The following is a 26,166-nucleotide window of genomic DNA, read 5'->3' as shown; positions in this document are numbered from 1 at the left end:
TATTCCATTGGTCGGGACAGCGCTGCAGAGGGATTCGCCATTGGCGATACCCTATAGAAGTCTATAAGCTTCCCTCATCGGTGCTGCGTGATTTATGGATTCCTCCCAGCATGCCCTGCGTCCGGCGCCATCACTCTGCACATGTGCAGAGGGACTCCCGGGTCTCAGACCTGGAAGTCCCAGGGCGGTGCCGCGTAGCAAAGGACAGCAAAAGCTGTCCTCTGCATTACTAACCACATGGGCGGATTTATTGTTTAATTTTTCCTGCTGCACGGCCCCCAGACACTGTATATATAATAGGGCTGGGATGGCTGCTAGTCAGCCTATAAGCTCGCCCTTGGTCGCATGTGTGTGAGATGATTGGCCTGCCCTGCACACATGATTTGTGCAGGGCAGGGGAGCCAATCCGCGGATGCCGCCTTCCCGCCAGACGCGCCGAAGTGCCAGCAGAGTGAAGACAGGCAGCACTGTCCTGGGAGCCGACGCACCCGTGGTAAATGAGCAGCGCAGCTGGCGCTTCCCAGTCCCCGCTGCATCAGTCACCGCACCGATGCCACCCGTCCTGCTCTCACTCTGCACGCTTCCACCGCCACTTTGTTCCCCGACCCCGCCCGTTCGGCTACTGTAAGTGTACCTACCAACCCCGGCCCTCCACTGTTTTGTGTGGGGGGGGGGAGGGGGTGGGAGTGGTGCAATGCTCACTTTAGTGTCGTCTCGCTGCTGTGGATGCATAACGTGTGTGGCCTGGTGGGATGGGCTTGGTCCTGGGGGACAGTGTGGCCTGGTGTTATGGGGTCAATATGGGCTGGTGTGATGGGGGCAATGTCACCTGGTGTTATGGGCCTGGGGGACAGTGTGGGGCAGGTGCAATGGGGGAAGTGTGGGGCAGGTGCAATAGGGACAGTGTAGGGCATGCTGGTGTGATGGGGACAGTGTGGGGCAGGTGCAATGGGGACAGGACAGGCATGCTGGTGTGATGGGGACAGTGTGGGGCAGGTGCAATGGGGACAGTGTGGGGCAGGTGCAATGGGGACAGGACAGGCATGCTGGTGTGATGGGGGCTCTACAGTGTGGGGCTGGTGTGATGGGGACACTACAGTGTGGGGCTGGTGTGATGGGGGACAGTGCGGGGCTGGTGTGATGGGGGACAGTGTGGGGCTGGTGCGATGGGGACATTGTGGGGAAAGTGCATTGGGTTAGGTTTTTTTTTTTACCTTGAGCTGCCGCCTGCCACCGCCGGGAAGAATGAATAATCCGTGTAGCATTATGTGAGTTTTGGCTTAATGCGTGGTATTATACGAATTTTGGCTCAATCCGTTTGGCATTGTGTGTAAGGAGCAAGTATAATGGGGTCTACTATTTTGTTGCATAATGTGTAGAAGTGGTATATGGTGTGGTACACTACACTCAAAGCCACACCCCCTTTTGAGTGGCCATGCCCCTTTTTCCGGAGTGCCAAGGTGGGCCTGTGTACTTTCAATCCCGTTCCCGCCCTTTCTCTGCTCTACTCCTCTCTCTCCACTCTCAGAGAGTGTGCACACTGGCACCACGAACACCCCCCCCAATCTTGGTGCCCCCCCTGTCATTTCTCCTGGACCCGCCCTTGCATGTTAGTGCACGAATGCAGTAGCCGGCAGAGAGGGGCAGCGAAAGTTAGAACATCCTGCCCTAAATCTTTAATGATGCTCACTCCTGCGGATCGTTAATGATATCCCCTATCATCTGAACATGCAGTTAAATCTGACAGTGATTGCATGTTCGGCGGGGGTCCTAGTAATGTCACTGAATGATATCATTAACGATGTAGTTCAGTGTTTAACCTGTGGATCGTTCGTTTTGCGGTACCGCCAATATAATGACCTATCTCGGCGGTGCCGCGGATCTTATAGTGTGCACTGGGCATTACACATCCCAGCTTCACTCTGCAGGGTAAATTTGCTGAGATGGGAGTTCTGTTGAAGATTGGATGTTGCCCATGGCAACCAAACAGATTCAATTTCTTATTTATTTAGCCTTCTAGAAGATAATAGATATAATGTGATTGGTTGCTATGGGCGACATCCCATCTTCAATAGAACTCCCATCTTAGTACATCTCCTCCTTGGGCTCTCTGTTTCGGACTCCTCTCCTTTGTTGTTTTACCGTGTTCAGAATAATCACCACAATAATCTCCTCGCACTGGGACTGGTCAGCAAGAATCTGGAGTTTTACGTTATGTCGATATTTCATAAAAATCTGCCCGTGCCACAAAATGTTTGCTTCCGCTGCCTGCATGCAGGGCCAGGAGCACCTCAACACAGTTATAACCTACTTTAACTTCTTCATATTGGTCTCCAAATGCTCTTCCTGTCGTATCCTTCGGCGCTGGCGTGGAGCCATCTCTTGCACCGCCCTCATGGCTCGTAAACTGTCCAGATGCAGCTTCTCTTGCCTGTGAGGTATAACCATATATTTATGATCGAGAGACGTCTTTGCTGTACACATATTCTACATGTACTGAAAGTCACACACACAAACAATAAAATGAGCTGCCCAGGACAGCTGTACCCACAGCACCCCCCTATTGGTGGCCCTGCCTATGTCTGATACTGTACTTGAATGAGCTCATTAGATCCGTAGTACATGAATAGTCTGAATATTGGTGCAGCTTACAAAATGGCTCTCTCACCTGTGCCGGTCAGCTACATGAATAAATATGATGTAACTGTTCTGTGGAGATACTTAAGGGGCCATTTATCATGGATTGCATATTCAATGCTATCTGGACAGGATCGCATTGCAACATGCGATCTGGGCTGGATCACATTACAACATGCGATCCCGTATGTATGATTTGTCACACGTAGGGAAAGAGACGCCGAAAGAAGCCTATGATCTGCATTGCCAGCTGCCGGGGGAAAGCTGTACTTGCGTGGTCAGCAAAAATTGGTCTGCATAGTGGCCAATTCTGGAAAGGGTTCCAGGGGAACCCTCTGCCTGCCAAACAGTGTCATGTGTATCCCATAATCTACAACGGCTACTGCCATTGTCTGATGTCGGCAGCTGCGGTGGTCAATATTGGTAAATTGGGCAGCATTGCCTCTACCATAAAAACCTATGGGGGGGATGTGACTACTGCCGGCAGGGATGGAGGGATCCCAACAGGTATTGGAGATATCCGTCATACATGTGGGGGTACTTCATATTTGTAGCTAACCCCCAATACAGATGCTTTCAGGGAATTAGATACAAATATTTAATGATAATTAAGTGCATGTTTGCTTGGCCCGTGATGATTCCCATAATGCTGTGTGTGGGTGGGATTTTAGCCATTGTAGAATAAATAAACATTTTGTAATGATATGGTTCCGTGGAGTTAATGTTTCAGTGCATGTGTGATCCTGCGGTCTGCACATTAGACAAATAACACGCATCCTCGGTGACAATATCTCTGACATTTTCCAGGAACCGCTGACAGCCAGAGGGTATCCTTCAACAAAGGCCAGATGATGAAAATGTCTGGCCTACTAGTTATCCTGCTGGAAACCCAGGAACCAGGAGCATCGGGCTCGTTATAGGCTTGTTAGGATCCCTTTAGGACCAGATACAAGAACAGCTGTCACATGTGTAATGCGATGCTGGACCATCCAGTATGACAGAGGTCACAGTATTTGTGACAGACAAGGTCACCCGGCCTTGGTGAGATCCTTAGCTTGTCGCCCTGTGTCAGGCCTTATATACCAGTACTTCTTGCTGTGTTCCTGCACCATGTGAAGTAAGTGCCAGACTCTGAACTGGGCTGAGGTGGGAAGTCGATAGCAAATGGACAAGTCATATCTCCTCCTGTGCTGCTAATGGATTCCTGTGCGCTCCCCCCAAGGGCCCAGAGACCATACAACAGAGACTCAGCTCAGCTTCCCGACTCCAAGACAAACCGCAGCATCAATAAAAGATCAGCAGCCTGCAACTCAGTGTAACCCTCACCATGCCGGCAAATAGGTTAACCCATCGTCAACCGGATGCTGTCAGGGCACTAATGCAATGCTGTAAGCCTTTATATATCAATGTGCTGTAGATAAGATATGCCAGTCAGTCTGGTTACACTTTGTAGCTTGGGCCGGATAGGCAAGGGGAGGCAGACTTGCACTAGAAAGCCCTGCCGTTCCAAGAACCATTGTGTTACTGTGACTTTTACATCAGAAGCATCTTGGTTGGTAGAGTTAATCAGCCTTTGATCTAAGCTGTATCCCTATCCCAACATTTTTTTGCTTGTTCCATTTATTCAGTTGTAGAAAAATGTAGCTTTAAAGAAAAACTGTGTTTTGTGCCTAACTTCACCCAACTACCAATCAGCAATGAGACTTTTCATCCGGCCAATCGACATGGACATACAGTATGGGACAACTAGATATAGAACCATACAGGGGAGAAGTCAGTTATTGGAGATGTGCCACGGAGCACCACCACAATGTTCAGATGCGCACCTATCGAGTAATTACAGAACCTCCTGATGTTGCATGCTTTCATGCGGTCCATTACACTCTGGATGGTCAAGATGTGCTGTTCCAAAGTAGCACATTGTTGCCTTAGGTTTAAATGGAATTGCTCGCTTAGGCCCTTATTCTGATCGGTGCGGCCGGATCCGAATATGGGGCCAGCACCGTGCGTCCTAAACCCCACCTTCCATACGGATCGCCAACTCCGTCCGTACGCGGTAAGAAGCTGTCCGAACGGACCGCACGTGTATTTCTCATGAATACACCTCCTCCATCTCAGGGAACCTCCCCCATCATTCGATGGTCGCAGACCATCGAACGCAGGACCGAATGGCCAGGCAGCTCCCGCAACCTCAGACCACACGGGCGTTTCTCCGTGCAAAAGCAGGGATCTGGGCGGGCAGCTGACATCCGGCAATGTCATATGTCCGCCCCCCACACGTGCGTCACGGCCACATTACCATACGTACACCCAGCGTTTGCATGGGAACGCCCATGAAACGCGAGGCGTATGCATATGGTAATGAGCCCAAACAGCCCTTCACGTCCCTCTCCACCCCCTGTTCGGAGTGTACACATTTCATGCGGATATTACCGCACCAACCAGAATAAGGGCCTTAGAGAGGATCATACAAATACCCCTCCTCTGATGGCATCTCCTTTTCTATAAATCTTTTGTGACTCTCTCTTAAACTGGCCATACACTAGGACTACTTCTCCCCTCGGAGAAGCCTCACATGATCCCCCCCCCCCCCCCCCATGAGCCGCCCGCTATCCCAGCAAAGCCTGCCCGGCTTGGAAGCAATCAATGAAATCACTTCTGCAGCTGGTGCGACTCGCAGGCTCAGGTGCGATTTCAATCACATGCAATTTGGATGCTTTTTAGAGACTGATCACTGCAATTGCAAAAAAAGAGCCCAACTTGCATGTGATCGTATTGTAAAACTTGCAATTGCTTGGCTGCCCGACATGAAATGGTCTGTCCCGTGTTGCAATCACCGTTATCGCAGCAATTACAGCCGACACCTGCCTTCACAGCCAGGCGCACCGCCGCCATTTTTCTTTCGCAGTGCTGCATGCATACCGCACCAAAACTGACGTGGTCAAGCCCGTTTTGTCTGGACCACTCCCCACAAAAAGCTATGTTGTTGCCATCTTGGTGCCCATTGATGTCACCCAAACTGCAATTACATCCTTCCTGGGTGTGATTGCACTTTGAAGCTTCACACACACGTGTGCTGCTGCCGCTGCACATGTGCGGAAGTGCAAATAAAGTCTGATCTCGATTCTATGTCAGGGCTTTAATTCCAAATGGATGTCCCCATTCTACCTAAGGCTTATGAAGTCTACATTTCTTGCCAATAGAAGTAACCCCACAATCCCAAGTGTCAAAGAATCCCCCTGCCTTGGTTGTATCCAGGAAGCGGCTCTCTGTGTGGCTGTTCTCTGTCTGGCACCATAGAATACTGTGGCACCTTATGAACTCAAAGACAATAGCAGTACAATGACAGTATAAGAAGACTGATCAGTTCTATTTAAAAACAAGAGGCGATGTACATTTGTGTATGTATTTATAGGTATTGCCGGTACATTTATTAAGTGCCCTTACTTAGATGTCAGTGACATCTTTGCTTATGGCAGAGGATTAGAAGACTGGGGGAGGGGGACGACCCACATCGCCAATATTTTCTGGCTACCCCATTCTTAAAAATCACATTTGCACTAACATATGTGATTATTAACGCAAATTACAGTTTTTGTGATGAGCTTCATCTTTGCGATCAGTGGCGTAGCTATAAATTTTTCTCCCCCCTGCCCAAAAAAATTCCAGCGCCCCACCCCCCTCAAGAAGGGGTTAGGCGATTGACTATGGGCGTCGGTGGCTGAGCTTACAGGTGACCCAGGCAGCAGTGAGTGGGGTCCCCGTCCCATGCATGTGTAATGAGCGGGACCCACTCATTACATATGCACGGGGCAGGGACACGCTCATTCAATATGTACTGCAGTGGGCCCCAGCTCATTAGATATGTACAGGGCGGGACCAGCTCAGTGCTCACTGCTGCCTTGGTCTTCTGTCAGTTCAGCCAGCCACCACAGACCACACTGGCGCTCCTCCCCCAAGCCACAGCAGGGTCTGCCACATATGTAGCTACGCCACTGTTTGCGATATGGCTCTGGTGCTGGACTTCTGGGTCTGAGATGCACAGAGTGACGGCACCAGCTGCAGAGCATGCTAGGAGGGACCCGCGACGGATCCCTCAAACAGTGCTGCAGATAGAAGCCCATAGACTTCTATAGGGCAATACTCCTGCAGCGGTACCCCGGAGTGTGGTGTTTAGTGCAAAACTCATTCTCGTGCCATTATCGACCTAATGCTTGTGTCAACCTTCCAAACCTGTTGACATTAGCCATGTCAACCTATTTCAGCTGTTGACCTTTAGTGGTCAACCCAATGTTTGACCCATATCCTCTGGGAGTGTATAAAGAATGTACACAATTAAAGGTGGATAGAACTCTACATCGCCACCTGTCAACAACAAATTGTACTGCAGGTCTTGTCTTTATACAGTATATGAGTATTATTGTATTTCAATTAATAACAACCAGTTCATAATAAAATGTTTGAAATCCTTGTTGTTAATTGTCCTGCTACCTTATTGTTAAAATGTAGCAAAAGACAAGCAGCAAATTAATACTTTACAAATAAAGCATGTGAGGATACTGAATAATGACATCTGTACAATTACATACATGGCATCTGCAATCCGGGAAGCATCCTCATTCACGGAGTACTGCCTGTCCTGCAATATCACCTCTTGCAGCCACTCTGAGAGAACCTGCAAAGTACAGTAACAGAGCTTACACCAAGGGCATTGTACGAATTCACATGACATATCATTGCACCCAAACAGCAAGATATTGCTCGGTCCCCATTTGGCCTCAGGTTTAATAATACAGAAGTCACACAGAGCACAGCAATGTACCCTTTGCTGGTAGCATACACATGACATCTTACGAAGCAGTGTCAGTGTCAATGAACGTGGCAAGCCTTATTCCAACCAAGCTTTCATGAGTGTTTTTCTTTTCTTTTTTTTTATCAAACTGTTTTTCATACAAACATGAACGCATACATAAAATAGGGTACCGGGATTAGTGACTGTATAGTACATGAGAGCATTCCAAAGTCTAGGAATAATGATCTGAATGCAAGGGCGTTACTCCCAGGGGAGAAACTGAATGATTGCTATAAGAAATTAGGTAATTTAAACCTCTAGGATGGGGGGGGGGCTGAGGGAAGATCACATTGCTTAGCCTGCCTATGGTGCGACAGGGACATCATGTGACTTAGCCTGCCTATAGTGCAACAGGGACATCATTTGACTTAGCCTGCCTATGGTGTGGCAGGGACATCATGTGGCTTAGTCTGCCTGTGGTGTAGCAGGGACATCATGCGACTTAGCCTGCCTATAGTGCGACAGGGACATCATGTGACTTAGCCTGCCTATAGTGCGACAGGGACATCATGTGACTTAGCCTGCCTATAGTGCAACAGGGACATCATTTGACTTAGCCTGCCTATAGTGTGGCAGGGAGATCATGTGGCTTAGTCTGCCTATGGTGGGGCAGGGACATCATGTGACTTAGCCTGCCTATGGTATGGCAGGGACATCATGTGACTTAGCCTGCCTATGATGCTACAGGGACATCATGTGACTTAGCCTGCCTATAGTGCGACAGGGTCATCATGTGACTTAGCCTGCCTATGCTGTGGCAGGGACATCATGTGACTTAGCCTGCTTATGGTGTGGCAGGGACATTGTGTGGCTTAGCCTGCTTATGGTGTGGTAGGGACATCATGTGACTTAGCCTGCTTATGGTGTGGCAGGGACATTGTGTGGCTTAGCCTGCCTACGGTGTGGCAGGGAGTATTCTGTACTGGACTTTATTTAAGGTCTTGCTTCTGTGAACGAACCCTCAGTTTCCAGCCTTCGCACCCTCCCTCTCCCGGTGCTTTATTGTTGTTAATTAAACGCTGGCTGTTTTGTGGCAGGAAACAATGGCAGGTCACTTTGTGGAGGTGTACTCCCCTCATGGCTGTACCACCTTGGTGGGCGGCAGTCTCATCACCCGCTAGAGAGTGAGTGGATACCTTTTGTTGTGTATAACAGTTTTATGGTTGTGTTTACGCTCAAGGCAGTATCCGCCTACAACGCCTCCTCGTGCTGATCCTTTCTTTGCCACCAAGTTAATAAAAATATGCCATTTAAAAATATTAGGTCTAGACCAAGGGTGGGCAAAAAGTGGCCCTCCAGTTGTTGATGAACTACACATCCCAGCATGCCTTGCATCAGTTTCAGCATGGCCAAATAGCAAAACTAAGGCAAGGCATGCTGGGATGTGTAGTTCATCAACAGCTGGAGGGCCGCTTATTGCCCACCCCTGGCCTAGATAGACAGTCAATAGTTCTACCCCAGAAGATCGACAGGGTCAAAAGGTCAACATGTAAAGGGTCGACGGAGTAAAAATGTTGACATGAAAAAAAGGAAGACATCTAAAAGAATCCATGGTTGTTTTAAATATTTTGGTGTCAATGTCGACATGTAGACAGTTGACAACATTTGCTGTTAGCAAGACAGCGGTCTAACACAAATGGGGTGGGAGTGTATGCCGCTGTTATTAGGGAACACAACTGACATCAGGGAATTGGATGTAAATGTGTTCCAGCACAGAATCAGGTCCTGGTTCTTGCTGGTTGTAATCACAGATAGGATGAAGCATGCGTTACAATGGGCTTCACTAATGGCCAGCTTCACGGACCATTTCTCTGCTCAGCCAGAGGCATTATTCTGACAGCAATCCAGCTACGAGGATGAGCACAGACAACACAAGCATGTAGCTATGATAGCTGCTGGGATCTGATAGCAGGTATATGAATGGTAAGGGACCCTCAGAGAAATGGAGGAGTTGTGCATCCAGATATTGAGGGTGATGCTAGTTACCTCGGTATATGGGTGAGACTATTGGAGTTGGAGAGCCTTACTGCACAATGGCCATACTAAGGTTCCTACAGGGGAGGCTTCAAATCCCAACATGGCCGCCATCCATAATACTGCACATGTACAGTGCCATCTTGTCACTGTGTTAGAGGGCTACAAGGGGGAGAGGTGTCTGCCACTTATCTCCAGAGAGACCTGCGGTTCGCGCTATTCCAAACCTCCATGAAGTTGCTATTACCGATAGAGAACTTGGTAGCACGTACATCCTGCACCAATACCCTCACAGGGCTCCTGTGCATGATGGAGGGAGACACACAGGGCATCAGCACTAGGCTGACAGTTTTCACTCCCTCGATCTGATTCAAATCCTGGCAATATGGCTTCCTACGTCCCCTCGCAGGAAGCCCGGTACTTATGTATTATCTGGGCGTCCGATTTTTTAATTGCATCGCATCTCATCGCATGCAATATAGTGGTATACAATGCAATGCAATGCGATTTTTCAATGTAAAGACCTGATTTTTTATTGTATAGTCACCCATGGGTGATTTCATACCCCCACTATCCAACTACGCATGGAGTTGATTTTATATAGTGTGGCGAGCGCAGCGAGCCCTGCGAGGGGACGCAGAATACATGTAACGTTATCCACGTCCGCTCGCCACACTATATAAAATCAACTCCATGCGTAGTTGGATAGTGGGGGTATGAAATCACCCATGGGTGACTATACAATTAAAAATCGGGTCTTTACAATGAAAAATCGCATCGCATTGCATTGTATACCTTAAGTAGTGGCATGCAATGAAAAAATCGTGAGCCCAGATAATACATAAGTACCGGAAGCCCTATAGTGACTATTAACTGCAGTCATTTCCACCAGGGGCTATCCATGTAACTGTCCCTATGTCAACGTTCTCGTGACCACATTCCTTAGGTCAACATTATGCATGTTAACCTTTAGTTTTAGCTTCTAAGTACACATACACCCCCCCCCCCCCCCACACACACACACACACACACACACAGGGCTGCCCCTAGGAATTTTGGGGCCTGGGACTGATTTCTAGACCGGGCCCCCCCTCCCTTCACTTACCGCCTGACTCCTGCTGCAGGTCCTGAAGCACAGGCTTCTTCAATGTAGGACGCCAGTGGGCGAAATGCAAATGCAGCACCGGCTGGTGAGCCAATCAGAGTTTGTGCACCGGCAGACGCTCTGATTGGTTAACGGTACACAAGCTCTGATTGGCTCAAATGCCTTTGCAGCGTTTTAATTAGCCGCCGGCATCCTGCATTAAAGAAGCAGGCAGCACAATGGAGGCAGTCGGGGGGGGGGGCTTCCAGAGGCCGGGGCCCGGGCAGCTGTACCCACAGCACCCTGCTGTCGGTGGCCCTGCACACACACATACACAGCCAGCCACCCTGCGTAGAACTCCCATTGGTGGCAGATTCTGGAACTTCAGACTGCTTTAGATAGAAAAAGTTTCTTGATTCCTCCAGACTCTGCGGAGTCTGTTCTCTTTCTGAAAACTTTCCTGCGTCCCTTTATCTTAATCCGTTTCTTTTACTTCCCCTCACATCATGAGTTGACAGAGGAGAGAATTATGCCAGGAGCAATTAAATCTGGCAGCGAGAACCCAACACATGTTCTCAAAGAGACTGAACATGTTCCTAATTACAAACGACTTGGGTTTTCGAGACAGAAGGGGAACAATGACAATCTATCTGCAACTGTCAATAAACATTGCACTGCTGGGATTAGGCTCAAGAGCTGCTGGTTCGACAAAACATATATAAATTAGTAGGAGTTTATTATTTCTCTATGTAAACGATGAATGAGAAATATATACTGTATGTTATTTCTCTGTACACATCTGCTTGGCATGATGCATATACTTCACTAGCACAATGCTCCGGGTGCCATACAATCACTGGAAGGATACTCCTCTGGTATTACAGCACCTATCAACCACTTGTAACCAAGTTAACTATCATACATGGGAGTACCCTTGTTGTCCTTAACAAGAAAACTTAAAAATAACATTATTCTTATTTATTTAAATGAAAGGTGATGGTCACATACAATACAATGACAGTGGCATCCTTACGGAAGACAGGACAGCTTTGTCAAGAATAAAGGGTGTTATTGAGTGTCTATCAGCCAATTCTTCCTGGATGTCTTCTCGCCAGCACAGAATGAATCTTTCCAAATCAGACTTGGCTCTAAATCGTCCTTTCTTCCTCACATTCAATCAGTTTTCAAATCATGTTGCATTCGTTTAAAAAATATGTCCAGATTATACTCATGTCTGCACATACTTGTCTAATCTCCTGAAATGGCCAGGAGACTCACGAAAATCGGTTCCCCCACCAGAAAGGTGGGCAAGAATCCCGCCCGTATCTTTCTCTCCCCACCATTCAAATACCGCAATTCAGAGAGGGGGTGGGGCAAATTGTGACATACTGTATTAGGGTCTTGATGACCTCCAGACCAGTACCCGCCCCCTGTAGTGCAGCTGACAGTCTCTCCAGGCTTCTCCCAGAGATGAGATCCAAAAAGTAGGTAAGTATCTGCATCAGGACGGAGTGTAACTCCTCGAGGCAATGTAGACACCTGTCGCTGGGCTCCTAGCCCTGAAGGGGCACCTGCATGTGCAACAGCAGCTGTGTGATTTGCAGCAGTATCAATGTGTAAAAGTAACTTTTCCAATGGAGCTCCGTGGTACAAATGCTGCTGCTACATAGTTATTGGCTCTATCCAGGAGCCCTGCTAAAATATGCAGGACCGCACTGCAACAAGTAACGGTACAACCGCTGCTGCTGGACTTTGAGATCGGACCTGCTGGTGAACTCGGACGCTGAATGCTGTAGAGAGCCTGACCCTGGCAGAATGGCCATTGTCACAAAGCATAGCTGGGACCTCACCCTGTACATTCAATGCAGTAGAGCACGTGGGGGGGTGGGGGTGGGAGGGAGATATAAGATTTGCCCAGAATATTATTATACATTTCAAAATCTCCCGGGCAAAGGATGACAGGTATTTAATAGTTATTCATTGTTGTTTAACAAGCAGCTATATTATCGACTTCCCGTCACCATTACAAACACAGACATGGGAGGGATGTACTAATGGGAAAATGCGGTAAAACCCCTGTTTTACCGCATTTTCCTATGTATTAAAACCCTGCCGCCACATCACCGCATTGTAGGGTATCGCCACCTTTGGGTGGCAATACCCTATAGAAGCCTATGGGCTTCTTTTCGCCGCCCGACACCTCCGACGAAAAACCCGCCGACCCCCCTCTCCCCTCCCTTTGGCTTACCTGGTCCAGGTGCTCCTGGACCCGGAAGGTAGCACCTTCCTCCCCCTAGTGACGCAGCCAAACGTCCTTCTGGCTGCAGGGGGGAGGAGGAGGCGCCGGGGATGCAGGAGGGGGCAGGAAGGTGACAGAGACCCCCCCCACCACATCCAAGGTATCACGGGGGGCCTCCGTCACCGCATCGCGATGCTAGCCGCATATCTTAGTACATATGCGCTGGCATCGCGGCGGACAGGCGGCAAAGGGCGGCGATGTATATTAATACATCCCGGACAGATAAATATATATAATTGCAGATGGTCTATCCCATCCCGTCTCTTAATACGTGTACAGTGGAGGCCTGAGTGTGCACATCAATACCTCCCACTGCAAAGGAAATGGGATGGGGTGCTGGGGAAAGAGATATGTATGGTAACAAGGGGGATAGGCTCGATTGACCGACGACGGAGGTGGTTGGATTGGAGTGGAGAAGGGGGGTGTGCAGGGGATTGAGGCAGAAAAGAACAGAGTGGGCAGTAGCGCACAGAGTAAATGGGGGGCAGAAAGATAGATCTAGCTCATGCTCTGTAGCACTGTGTTATGTGTAGGCATACACACCTTTCCTTTATTTGTTACATATGGATAGGTCAAGACATCTCTGGCACTTGGTCGGAGATCTGGGTCTTTGGTCAGCATTCTGCGGATACAATAGGACATATCAGTTAGGACCCAGCACAAAAACCATGTTCTACAGCTAAAGTATAAGAGCTCCGGAGACAGGATATTAATATAGACACTGAAAACCGACCTTATACAGTGGTTATAGGACCTGTGGGCAAGTGGGAGAGAACTGATGGTATACAGGATATACTGTAGTTTGCCTTACAATGGATGTAACAGCCAGTGGAATACTGACAATGTCGCCCGCAGTGACTGTTCTTTGCATGTTGTGTCCCAGTGCAATTGTCAAAATATCAAAGTTCAAATTCCTTGATATATTTATATCCAATTAAGTTACATGACTGACAGCCAAGCCATACCGCTCCAGAGACAATTATCCTGGGTATCACATTATGAGACTATATCCATCGTTATAGGTTTTTTTTTTTAGATTATTATACTTAAATATATTTTTGGAAATGTTTGAATTTAATTTTAAAGTACATCTGTCAGGTGCACCCGGTGGAGGCAGATTATATAGTTACAAAAAGGGAACCAGTGCATTAGGAAGACTGGCCTACACTTGGCAACTGTAACTGGTCCACCCCAGGAGCTACGGAGGGTAGGTGTCAAATGGCAAATGGTGTCATTGCGGCCCATCACCGAAATTCACAGCATATGGGGGGGGGGGGGATTACTGTGATCTCGGGAGAGTAGCCTACATTCCAGACAACTACAGGGATGGAATTACCGACAAGGGTTGCCTACCCTCCTGCAATCAAGAGACTCCCTGAAATAACAGCAATCTCCCTCTCACCCTCATTAGTCTAGCAATCTCCCTCATGCCACCTAGCCCACATTACAGTGTTACATTTTTGGGGAAAATGAATGAGAGAGAGATACATTTACATTGAAGCATCTGCACCATTTCCCAGCACTTTACCAAGTATAGTAGCTCTGAGTAACTGCTTTGGGCTCATCTACATTTGGATATAAGTCATTTTAAAAGATTCCTCTCAGATGTAGCAGTACACAGCCACGCTTCTAGGTGCCACGTTCACAATCTCTTTTCACAATCTCTCCATATATGGAACTAGACACGCCCTTTAGGTGGAGCATGACACGCCCCCTCAATGGAGTGCTGTTCAAAATTCTACTACCAACTATAATCTCCCTGAAACTAGTTTTCAAAAGTAGGCAAGTATGGTTCGGGGATACCACCAGTGGGCCCCAATTCCTGAGGGCCCACCTCTCCTTCTCTAGGGACCAGGTTCTAGATTGTGCAGTTGAATTATACATATGTTAGCTTTTACTGCATAGGGCCATGGGGTATTTTTCTAAAGTGCATTGCATTATCAAGTATGCATTAGCTGTATTTACTATATACATATATACATGTGTATATATAATATACACATATATATATATATATATATATATATATATATATATATATATATATATATATATATATATACACACAGTCTTGGGGGAAGAAGCAGCACTCCAGCCTTTAAAGAAATAGTGTTTAATCAGTCACAGCAAAAACAGCAACGTTTCAATACATGGCGTATTTTCCTCAGGCTCGGCATGTATTGAAACGTTGCTGTTTTTGCTGTGACTGATTAAACACTATTTCTTTAAAGGCTGGAGTGCTGCTTCTTCCCCCAAGACTGTGTATATAGCTGTCTTACAGCTGCTAGCGGGCACCCGCCGAGGAATTATTTAAGTGGAGCTGCCGGACCCCCCTCTCTATCTATATCTATATATATATATATATATATATATATATATATATATATATATACATACATATATATATATATACATACACACACACATATACACAGAAGGGCCCTTCTCAGCGATATCTTTTACTATAGTGTGTATGGGGCTTAGGGGAGATCTATATAACAAACCACCTAAAATCTATAGGTGAAGAAATTGCCCATAGCAAAAAATCATCTTCTAGTTATCCTATTGTAGAATGTACTTCTGTAGCTGATTGGTTGCTACGGGCAACTTTACCACTTAATCCTCTAGAACAGTGATGTCAAACTCATGGCCCTCCAGCTGTTGTGGAACTACACGTCCCAGAATGTCCTGCCTCGGATTTTATAAAATGGATTGCTAAAACTGTGGCAGGGCATGCTGGGATTTGTAGTTACACAACAGCTGGAGGGACATGAGTTTGACACCACTGCTCTAGAATGTTTGATACATCTCCCCATACTTATTCCATGAGTCCCTACATGTCAAATAGTTCCGGAGACCATGGTTCTGTTCCTTTTTGCTAAGATTATTACTAGTGAATCTATGTTGAATAGGTATATTCTGATCACTGACTGAATACGGTATTCTGCAGCAGAAAGAAGCAGAGCACAGCCATTCGGTTAATGTGTTAGATTACCAATGAAACGTCCAAGGACAGCACATCTCCAGTATAGAGCCCGGTTCTCTGCGGCCCCTGTGCTGTCTGCCCCCCCGCTCATTGTGCAGTAGAGCTTGCTGTGTTCCTGCTCAGTTGTAGCAAACAAGCAGTCTGCCCTCCAAGATGTGTTTTCCAGTGCATCTGGTAATGCAATTAGATGCAAACATAATTGTTCTGCTCAGCAGAGTGATTGTGAGCGATGTAACAATTATACACAGTCAGTGGCACAAATCTGAGGCCTCATTACCGGAGTCTGCCTGGCACTTTTTTGACCAGGGGGTAAATTATTTTTAGTGACCCAGAAATTCATAGTTGTCAAACTTAGAGTTATAGGTAGGGGCAGGGCTGTCTGGAACGTTAGATAAAGTCATCAGCCGCCTACGGCAGAAAAGTTTTGGAGGTGGCAGCCAAGCAGACTCTGATTGTGTATCGGATACTCTCCTCTGTCTGGTCTTACATGTATGTCTCTGCATAAGTTAATATTGATGAACTTTTATTTACCAAAGGGTCAGGCAGAGGGCCTGATTCAGTATGGTCATTCGCTGCTTAGCTTAACGCTGTTCGCCGCCCATCCGGGTACCTGCACCCCCGGCATGCGGCCGAAGGAGAGAGAAATAATTTCATGGTCGCCGACCCTCAAATGTTTTCTCTCCCCTTCGGAAATAAAAGTCAGCCTAAACGGACTTTTATTTCAGTTCGTCATGTGACGTCAGCCGCCTGCCCGAGCAGGGAACGCCATTCCCCTCCGCACCCCTCCCTCCCCTATTCGTGCGAACGCCTCGGCAAGAGCGATACTCGCTGAAGGCATTCGTACGGAGAGTCTGCACATGCGCAAATAAGCACATATGCAGACCCCCCACATTCGGAACGGGACCATATTCATCTCCTTGCGAGTCATACTGAATAACCCCAGAGTTTATTGTGTCAGCTGCACACGATGGTACATTAGGTTTACTGTAGTTGGGCAACTACCACATTACCAGTCCTGTTCAGAGAGCAAGAACATGACTCTTGTTTAGATTTTTGGGTGCAAATGAAAAGACCCAGCAGCTTCAAACCAGCTCTATACATTCCCAAGAAAGGAGTCACCTCACTGAAATTGGGGCATATATTTTCTCTTTGAACCAGTGACATCACTGAAAATACAGCCTGTCCATCAGGGCCTGATTAAAGGTCCCAGGTGCCCTAGGCCAGTGGTTCCCAACCCTGGTCCTCAAGGACCCCCAACAGTGCATGTTTTCCAGGTCTCCACACAGAATCACACGTGAACTAACTAATGATCCACGTGATCCACCTGTGATCTGTTGAAATTTGCCTGAATAATCTGTGCACCTGCAGGGGGGCCTGGAAAACGTGCACTGTTGGGGGTACTTGAGGACCAGGGTTGGGAACCACTGCCATAGGCTAATACACATGTAGCTCCCTGTGCAATGCTGCTAAACACACATGTATGGGTGATCAGGGACTCGCCAGTCATACTGCCCATGTGCATGTAACCAAGGTTACACAACTGGCATGTAGGATCTAATGCTTGTGGTGTGTGATGTAGACTTTGGCTGTAGGCTGCCCGGCTGGTGCTGTAGCACAATGTACATAAAGTAATGGTTCCATCAGTAAGTTACATTGGCACAGCCACCTGGCAGTCACCTTAACAACTTTTCCCCCACGGAACATCGGGATGGGTGATAGCTAACAAGTATGGAATAAATTAGGCCTTCATTTTATTCCTTAGCTGTCAACTGCAATTGGGAGTCTTAATTGGCAGGTACTAATTTTGTTGGATTTCTGCTCACCCCTCAGGATGTGGGAGCAGAAATCTACGAGTAATTGAATAGCACCAAATGCATCAACATTTTTACCATGTCAACATTTTACATATAGACCTGACATTCAAGTCAACATTCAAACTGCAAATATTCTGGTGTCAACATTCTGAATGTCAAAATTCTGACCTGTTACTTTCCCGTGATTTTTATTGATAGAGCCCACAAAAATTGCTGCTTGGGCCCAGGGTCTGATAGGAACCCATCGCAGAGAAGAGCTGTCCTGCTGTCCCAACACCTGGATGGGAGTTTGGGAAATCTTCCTTTCACCTGCTACTTTGCACAAACCATGCTCTCTTAAACCATAGCTGCCTACCCTGCTGCATTCCGCAGGAGACACCCTGGAATAGGAGCAATCACCCTCTCTCCCTTGTTAGTCTAGCAATCTCCCTCATGTCACCTATCCCACATTACACTGTTACATCATAGTTACCTCCCCTCCTGCATTCTGCAGGAGACTCCCTGAAATAGCAGCAATCTCCCTCTCTCCCTCATTAGTCTAGAAATCTCCCTCATGTCCCCTAGCTCACATTACACGGTTACTTTTTTGTGAAAAAAAGGAATGAGAGACAGGTACATTTACATTGAATCATTAGCGCCATTTCCCAGCACATTACCAAGTATAGTATCTCTTACTTACTGCTTTGGGCTCATCTACATTTGGATATAAGTCATTTTACAAGATTCCTCGCAGATGTAGCAGTACACACCCACGCTTCTAGGTGCCACGTTTACAATCTCTTTTCACAATCTCCCCATATATGGAACTAGACATTCCCTTTGGGAGAAGCATGACACGCCCCCTCAATGGGGCACTGTGCAAAATTCTACTACCAACTATAATCTCCCTGAAACTAGTTTTCAAAAGTAGGCAAGTATGCCTTAAAACCGTCCTAGAACACAAGGCCCTGTCCCCTTTTTTGTACCCTCCTAACCGCCTCAACGTTGGGAGGTATGATTAATGTCTTTCTCTTCAATTTAAGAATAATGACTTATTTTTTCACACATCTCAGAATAATAAGATGCTCTTGATCATAAAGGCTTCTTAAAAAGCTTGAGTGTTGCCTGTATTCTATCCCCACATCCTGTCTTTTTATCTCTATGTATTTAGGCATATGTGCGGAATCAGGCTGATATAATAGGCTAGTAATTATCTAAACCTCACACTTTGTCACATTACAATAGAACCGATGTTGTGTCCGTATTTAATAGCTTAATTGCATCATAGCAGCATTATACAAAACTGGGCCACAAGACCTCTGATTAGCAGGGGACTATTTTACGCTGCAGAGCCCGGAACCCCCAAAAAAATAGGAACATAAAAAGGGATACAAAATTATTTAAAAATAAGTGACATATAGAACCATAAGGTGCAGAAACTCTACTGGTTGTATATTGCATATAAATATCATTAAGTAACCCACATTTTCCCTGAGGAGACAGCTATGGGAAAAAAAAAAAAACCACAACAGTCTCCTCCCTACAACATGTGACCTTATCATAGTGATGTCACAATGGGCCCAGGAGCATGTGACATCACAGTGATGTCACAATGTGCCCAACAGGCACAATAGGCTCAACAGCACAGATCATTTTCATTTCTCTGCATAGAGAGCGAACATGATGGATTGTTTTATTTGCCTCCTGCTATTATTGGCAGGAATGCTTATTAAAGTCTCCGATGGACAGGAAACATCACTTAGTCCACTGAGCGACGAAGATGAAAAGATGATATTGGAGAGGACAAATCAACTTTTGAAGGAAAGACTTGCCATGGCCGTTCCCAAAGTGATTGTCACAGAGGGAGCACTGTTAGTCCCAGCTCAAACTCTGAAGACGGCTCTAAGTCGCATGGCTGGTACCGAGGAGCCCGACACAAACATGAGAGAATTACAGCCAACTCCATCAGGCTGGGAATCTCAGAATAAGGAGCTAATGCCGGAAAGTCGCATGGCTGGTACCGAGGAGCCCGTCACATACAAGAAAGATCTAGAACCAGCTCCAATATATTGGGACAATGAGGAGGACGAATTCCTACCGGAAAGTCCAATGGAAGCGGATACCGCGGAGCCCGACATGGAGTCAAATCCAGCATCATCGGATTGGGACACTGAGGATAAAGAGCGAATGTCGGATAGTCCAAGGGCTGCTATTACCGCGGAGCCCGACACAGACATGGAGGAGGAGGAGTCAGCTCCATCTGATTGGGACACCCAGGAGAGACAGCTAATGCCAGTAGGTGACATTAAAGGATATTTTGAGGATCTGAAAGATGACATGAAAGATCAACAAACACAAAGCATCGCCATCATCTGCTTTGCTGCCTTTGTCATCACAATCCTACTTACAGCAGTTGCCATAGCCATTATCTATTACCATCATTTCCGGCAAACCAGAAGATTGGCTAGATGGACAAATAATAGTTCCAGGCAAGATGCTGATCTAGAAGCTGGCAGCGATTTGGGCTAAAATGTATTTCTGCAGAACATCAGCGCAGAATGTATTCCACAGGCTCAACAGAGTCATTGCCCATTGAATGAAGGGTTGAGGGGAAGCTCCAAAATATTCCAACTGTTCCTGATGGACCATTACCATTGGAGCTCCCATACCCACTGGTCCCATTTCATCATAATCTGAACATACAACAAAACTGGGGATTAGGGCTACTGGCGACACCCCAAAAACAAAAACGACATTGGGCAGCCACCTCATAGGTGTGTTGGAAGAGCTGCTAACCCCGACCACGCCCACTTAGTGCACAACCCTCCCTTGTTAATTCCTAACCCTAACTCGCCCTCCCTGCCCCCCACAGCCTAGCCCCAAGTTCTCCCCCTTTAAAATCTATCACTTTTTACATAAATTAAAAAGTATGCTAATAATGTGTGCTAATGGCCCAAGAAGTCCGCTATGTGAATCAACACTAAATCTCTATATAAAAGCCTAACTACTCCTCAACTTTTTGAGGTGAAGTACCCCACAGTGACCACTAGAGATCACTTGACAGATCAAATTACTGTTTAATAAAAAATTAAAGTAAAATGATTTGTTTCAAATTTGCTGGATATGGCGAGAGGGGGCTGTGAAGACAGAGATTGGAGGTAGGAGGGACTAAGCGGTCATTCTGATGGGCTTTTAACTAGTTTTATATTATATCCCTTTCACATCGCCGAAAAATCCGGGTTAGCGGCGGGTCAGACCCGGATCCGCGGTGTAAATGGGGTGAAGCCGTGTCCATTTACATGGGTCCTCTACCCAGGTCCTGACCTTGGTAGAACACTGTCAGGACCCGTGTAGAGACCGGTGTAAATGGTCCCGCTGTGGGTTGAGGCACCCACAGCGGGTCCTTGCACGGCGTGCAGAGCTGTCCCCTCTGCTGCAGGAGGAGGGGGGGTGTCTACTGCTGCTGAGGGGGGGGGGGGGTGGAGAAGCTGTCAGGCTGCTGAGGGGGATATATATGTCCTTGGGCCCCTAATGCTCTAGCATGGCCCTGCCCCTTGGCAACGAGCAATTTCACCCCTTTTGGCAGCGAGAAATCCCCCTGGCAATGAGCAATTTCACCCCCCTTGGCAACGAGCAAGCATTTTTAATGCATCCACAAGAAAACACAGGGCTGACCCAGGTTCAGTGTAAATGGTGCAGACCCAGGTCCAACCCTGGTCAAAGTGCTGTGGTATAAAGCAGGGTCAGATCCTGGAAACTCCAGTGTTCAAAGACCAGGATCTGACCAGGGTTTTTGGTGTAAAAGGGGTTTAATACAGCACTTCGACTGGGTCTGCATCGTTTACACTGGACCTGGGTCAGCACTGCCTTTCCTTGTGTATGTCAATAAAAATGGCCATTTAAGGGCTATGGAGAGCTTGACAGAGCATCTCATACATAATACATTACTTCACATGTATTCCGCATCCCCTCGCCACGCTTCGGGCTCGTCACACTATCTAAAATTAACTCCACGCTGACGTGGATAGTGGGGGTATGAAAAGGTCGGAGGATGCGTACTGCTGTGCCACGCTTCGGGTTGGCGTTGATAGTGGGGGTGGCGTTAACAATGGGGGTGCATTTAACATAGTAATCACCCATCAGGGTGGCTGTACAATTAAAAATCGGGTCTGGGGGTGCATTTAACATAGTGATCACCCATCAGGGTGCCTGTACAATAAAAAATTGGGTGGTATCGCATCACATGCGATCGGATCGCATGCGATACGACTGATACAATGCCCTATGTTGGAAATCGTGGGCGCCGTGATAATACACAAGTACCGTTATTTGCTCCCATACATTACCAGATTTTCGTGCTCGTGTTTGTACAGCTTTAAAGGTAGACCTGTTATGGCAGAGTTTCCCAAATGCCATTACAGTCAAAGTTTTAAGGATATCCATGATTGAGCACAGGTGACTTCATTTGTACCTCAGTAAACTTAATTTAACCATCTGGATAGCCTTAAAACCTGCACTGTAATGGTGGCGTTTGGGAAACTCTATATTAGATGATTCCATAAAATCTTTACTGCTATTAAACAAAATGGACGTGCACATGTGACATACCAGTCTCTGCAATTTTTAACTGAGAGAAAAGCCAGTTTCATATGATCATTTGCTGTAAGGGCATATGTAATCAGGGCAGTGGTGTCAGTACGGGGGGGTGCTGGCTGCACCCCGGAGTCACTCGCCAAAATGCCAGCGCCTGCAATGTGTACTGCAGCCTCTGGGGGCAGCCTACACTCCTGGATACCCGCCGGTCAGGATGCTAAGCCACACCCCCTTTTGTAGAACATGTACATGGACCCTCCTCTGCCGCACCAGCTGTCAGACAGGGAAGTCTATGGGGAGGGTAGGCGCCAGTGTGGGCCAATTTGATTTTTGGAAACATAGAAGTTGTCCTAAACACATGTACACACAAACACTAGGGTTAATATATATATTTTTTTATTTGTAGGAGCCAATGAAATGACCAGTATGTTTTTGGATTGTGGGCAGTGGCGTAACTATACATTTTGCTCCCCCCTGCCAAAAAGTTTGTGGCGCCTCCCCCTTCCCCCTCTCCAGCATTTCCCAGCTTGTGACGTGATGATGTCACACGCATAACGGAGGAGTTGAAGCAGGAGAGAGGAAGAGAGACCAGCATACACAGTAGCCAATTAACTGGTTCTGTGTATAGTCAATTGAATCAGTGGGGGAATTTGACATCTCTGCCATGGCCCCACCCGCGCTGCGGCTGACTCCCTCCAGTGCTCAGTCAGTGAGCAGTGGTAGGCAGCAGCATGTCAGTGCGTCGAGCGGGTGCCAGTGCCCACACAGAGCCTGCTGCTGCTTGCTCCCCCATGCAGCTGCTGGGGCTGCCTTACAGTAATTACGCCACTGATTGTGGGAGGAACCCAGAGTACTCAGAGTAAACCCACTCTATAACAGGGAGAACATACAAACTCTACATAGTTAGGGCCAGGGTGTGGATTGAATCCATGACCTCAGTGCTGTGCGGTAGCAATGCTAGCCACTACACGATCTGTGCTACCCTAACATCACTACTATTATTCTATATAAGCACTCCACCAGTTGAGGCCTAGACCTTTAAATCCCTACCAGCCGGTGGAAAGCTGAAACTTAGCAAGCTTCTTTGGTAATTAAAGGGTTCTTCTCACCCAGCTTCTCCGCCACTCCCCCTCCGCACATCACCTATAGCGCCAGATTCTCTAAGCTTAAAAAGTGATAAAATGGAGAGTGATAAACAGCCAGCCAATCAGCTATCTGCCATGTCACAGACTGTGTTTGAAAAATGTCAGACAGGTGCTGATTGGCTGGCTGTTTATCACTCTTCCTTTTATCACTTTTGAAGCTTAGAGAATCTGGCCCATAAGCCTCTTATTTTCCAGGCGGTTCCCTAGACCTCAGAAGCACTCGCTCCGACCTAGTTTCACACTCTCCCAGAGTGAAAATTGTGTCCCTTTTGCCTGTTACTGAAATAAGTGATACATTGACCCTCCCCCTCAGTTTTCGCTCTCTCTGTCTGGATGTTCTAAGGATGACTCTTCTGCATGCACTCAGTGCTTTGGGGGCGGTAATGAGGAGGCTGGCACTGTCCATTCTCTTCGCCTTTCATGAGTGGTAATGCCTGCTGGTTTGATCGTGGGATGTTCTGAGCGAGTTGCTGGGCTCTGGGGAACTTGTCAGAAGCAGTGCAGACATACGGTGCCAGCTAGCTGCAATAGGGTCTCTGAGGCAGAGCTGTGAGCGATCTTTCTCTGCACTCAATGTCTCTGTCAGCCTCAAGAACATAGAGCCAGCCTACGTGGCAAGACTAGGGCCAGGGAACTGTGCTCTTGGTGCATGATCACAGGGGGTACGGGACAAAGGGTCAACTGTATGACGGCCGATATACATTAGGTCGACCACTAAAGGTCGAGGTCAACACGGAAGGACGACAAAATCATTAGGTCAACAATGTGAAGGTCGACATAAATTTTGTTATGTTTTTGGTCCGAATTTCGACGTAAGTCGACATAGATACCATATCAGTGTACTGCGTCCTCTTGCACGGCTCGATGCATTCACCATGCTCCGGCACACTATTGTATTCTCCCTCTGCGCCCCTAGAGGATGGTAGGGTATGAAATATCCCCTGTCAGCACGCGTCGGCTCAAAACGACTTGGAAAATTTATGTCGACCCTTTGACTGTCGACCTTCCCATTGTCGAATTAATTCTTGTGTTGACCTTCTGACCCAGTTGACCTTTAGTGGTTGACTTAATGTAATGTTGATCTTCAAAGTGTCGACCTAGCGACCGTAGCCTATCACTAAGAGGGGCATTAGATTTATGTACTGGGGGTAAAAAAATAATTACTAATATTATTTTATGCCAATTTAGGGCCTAGATGGGGGGGGGGGGGGGTGTACACCCTTGCCGATACCGGCTGCGAGGAGGGGGGGGGGGGGCGGCGGGGAGAGCGATGGCCATGCTACGATTCAAACAAACAGGGGCCGGAGTTGATGTCACATGACAGGGCGCACCTGCGTTTTCCCAGACAATGGCCCGTTACCACACCGAAACGCCGGCCTCCTGTCAATCACCCTGCATACGTTCAGCGATTGAAATTATTTTTTATCGCAGGATGGCCTCGCGCATGTGTACCACAGGCCATAGCATGCACAAGCTATCGATAATCACCTTGCCTGCTAATTCGCAGTTGTGCGATCAAGTCTGAATTAGGCCCAATGTCTGAGCGGGATAATTATAAGAGAATCCCCAGCATCCTATTCTGCAGTGACTACCATTATTCATTGGTAAGTAAATACCTTAGGCTTAAAACAAATCCCCTAGCAGGGTAAATCACTCCCTATAAAACTCTGGGGGGCATTCTGATTGGCTGTCAGATAAGCCATTTATGTAGGGATACCTTGGGGTTAATCCAATGAGATGAGAAGGGGGGGGGGGGGGCAGCCCCACTGCACAAAAGTGTTTGGAGCCCAATGGGGCATTTGTGCGAATCTCAGCCGTCGTAAATGATGACTCGCACCTGCAAGTTCATGGCGTAAAAAATAGGATTAACCCCCTTTTCTGAACCGCCAAAGGGTTTATCGTGAGCATGTTAACTTGTCTCTGTGGGGGAGAGTTATCATATTTAGGAGATAAACTATAAAAAAAAATCAGATTCTAACTGTATTACAGACTGTAAACTGAAAGAAGCTGATTGATTGGCTCTCTCATGATTTCCCAAAAGGATCAAGATATGTAACTAGTAACCAGCCCAAAATTACAGAACAACATAACAATGTCAGTGCCAGCAGCTGTTCCCGAACACACACGGGAAAACACTTGTATTGCTCAGTCATGCGCCATCTAGTTGCCCCAACGTGCAAAACATTTGAACTCACCCCATAGAGGTGACGAGGAGCATTAGCCTTTTATTATATAGGATTTGGGGTTTACCTGTCAGAGTTATCTGAGCTTTTGAATGATACAGCATAAGGAGACGTCATTGCACAGGAATACATGTACTGTGTAACCATAGAAACCCAGAGACAAGGGCCTACTGTAGAGAGCCCTGAGTCCTGCCTTTCAAAATACACTGTAAAAAGTAAAGGGTGACAACAGTAGAAGACCTTCATTTGGGTTAATTGGGGGTAATTTGTTCTGATTTTCCAGCCACCTGGATGACAATGCTCTTGTTTTGGCCCAGTCACCAAACAGATGGATCGCTGGCTGTTTATGGAACACAAGAAGAATATTAAACCATAGGGAGGTTAGCTGGAGACACAACCGAACCACAAAGGAAATCATGTATTCTGATTGGCTGTATAAGAGCACAAACTGGGTTCAGTTGATTAGGGGTGATGTTCAGTAAGGCCGTCCACATATCTGACGACTGCTTTGCTGGTCACGCTGTTCGCTTCTGTGGGCTGCAAAGTAAAAAGGTAAGGCAATGTAGACTGGCGCCATGGGCTTGACTCATATGCAAACGCGCACGTGTTTCACCACAGGT

At 47.2% G+C, this 26,166-nt stretch overlaps 1 protein-coding gene across 4 annotated transcripts in view; it reads right to left on the bottom strand.

Annotated features, from left to right (window-relative positions):
• Positions 1-26,166, bottom strand: part of LOC146046400 (serine/threonine-protein kinase Nek11-like) — a 243,622-nt gene that overhangs the window by 102,562 nt on the left and 114,894 nt on the right. For all 4 annotated transcript variants that reach the window (XM_083165682.1, XM_083165683.1, XM_083165684.1 and 1 more), the window contains exons 8-10: positions 13,390-13,468; positions 7,227-7,312; positions 2,312-2,431 (exon numbers count right to left, since the gene is read on the bottom strand). In XM_083165682.1, the coding sequence (XP_083021808.1) occupies positions 2,312-2,431; positions 7,227-7,312; positions 13,390-13,468 (285 nt within the window). The remainder of the gene's footprint in view (positions 1-2,311; positions 2,432-7,226; positions 7,313-13,389; positions 13,469-26,166) is intronic.

The sequence above is a fragment of the Crinia signifera genome, chromosome 11 (assembly GCF_055691185.1).
Source record: "Crinia signifera chromosome 11, ASM5569118v1, whole genome shotgun sequence".
Lineage (NCBI taxonomy): Eukaryota > Metazoa > Chordata > Amphibia > Anura > Myobatrachidae > Crinia > Crinia signifera.
The sequence above is the reverse complement of the archived record's forward strand: the minus strand, read 5'-3'. Positions and strand labels throughout refer to the sequence as shown.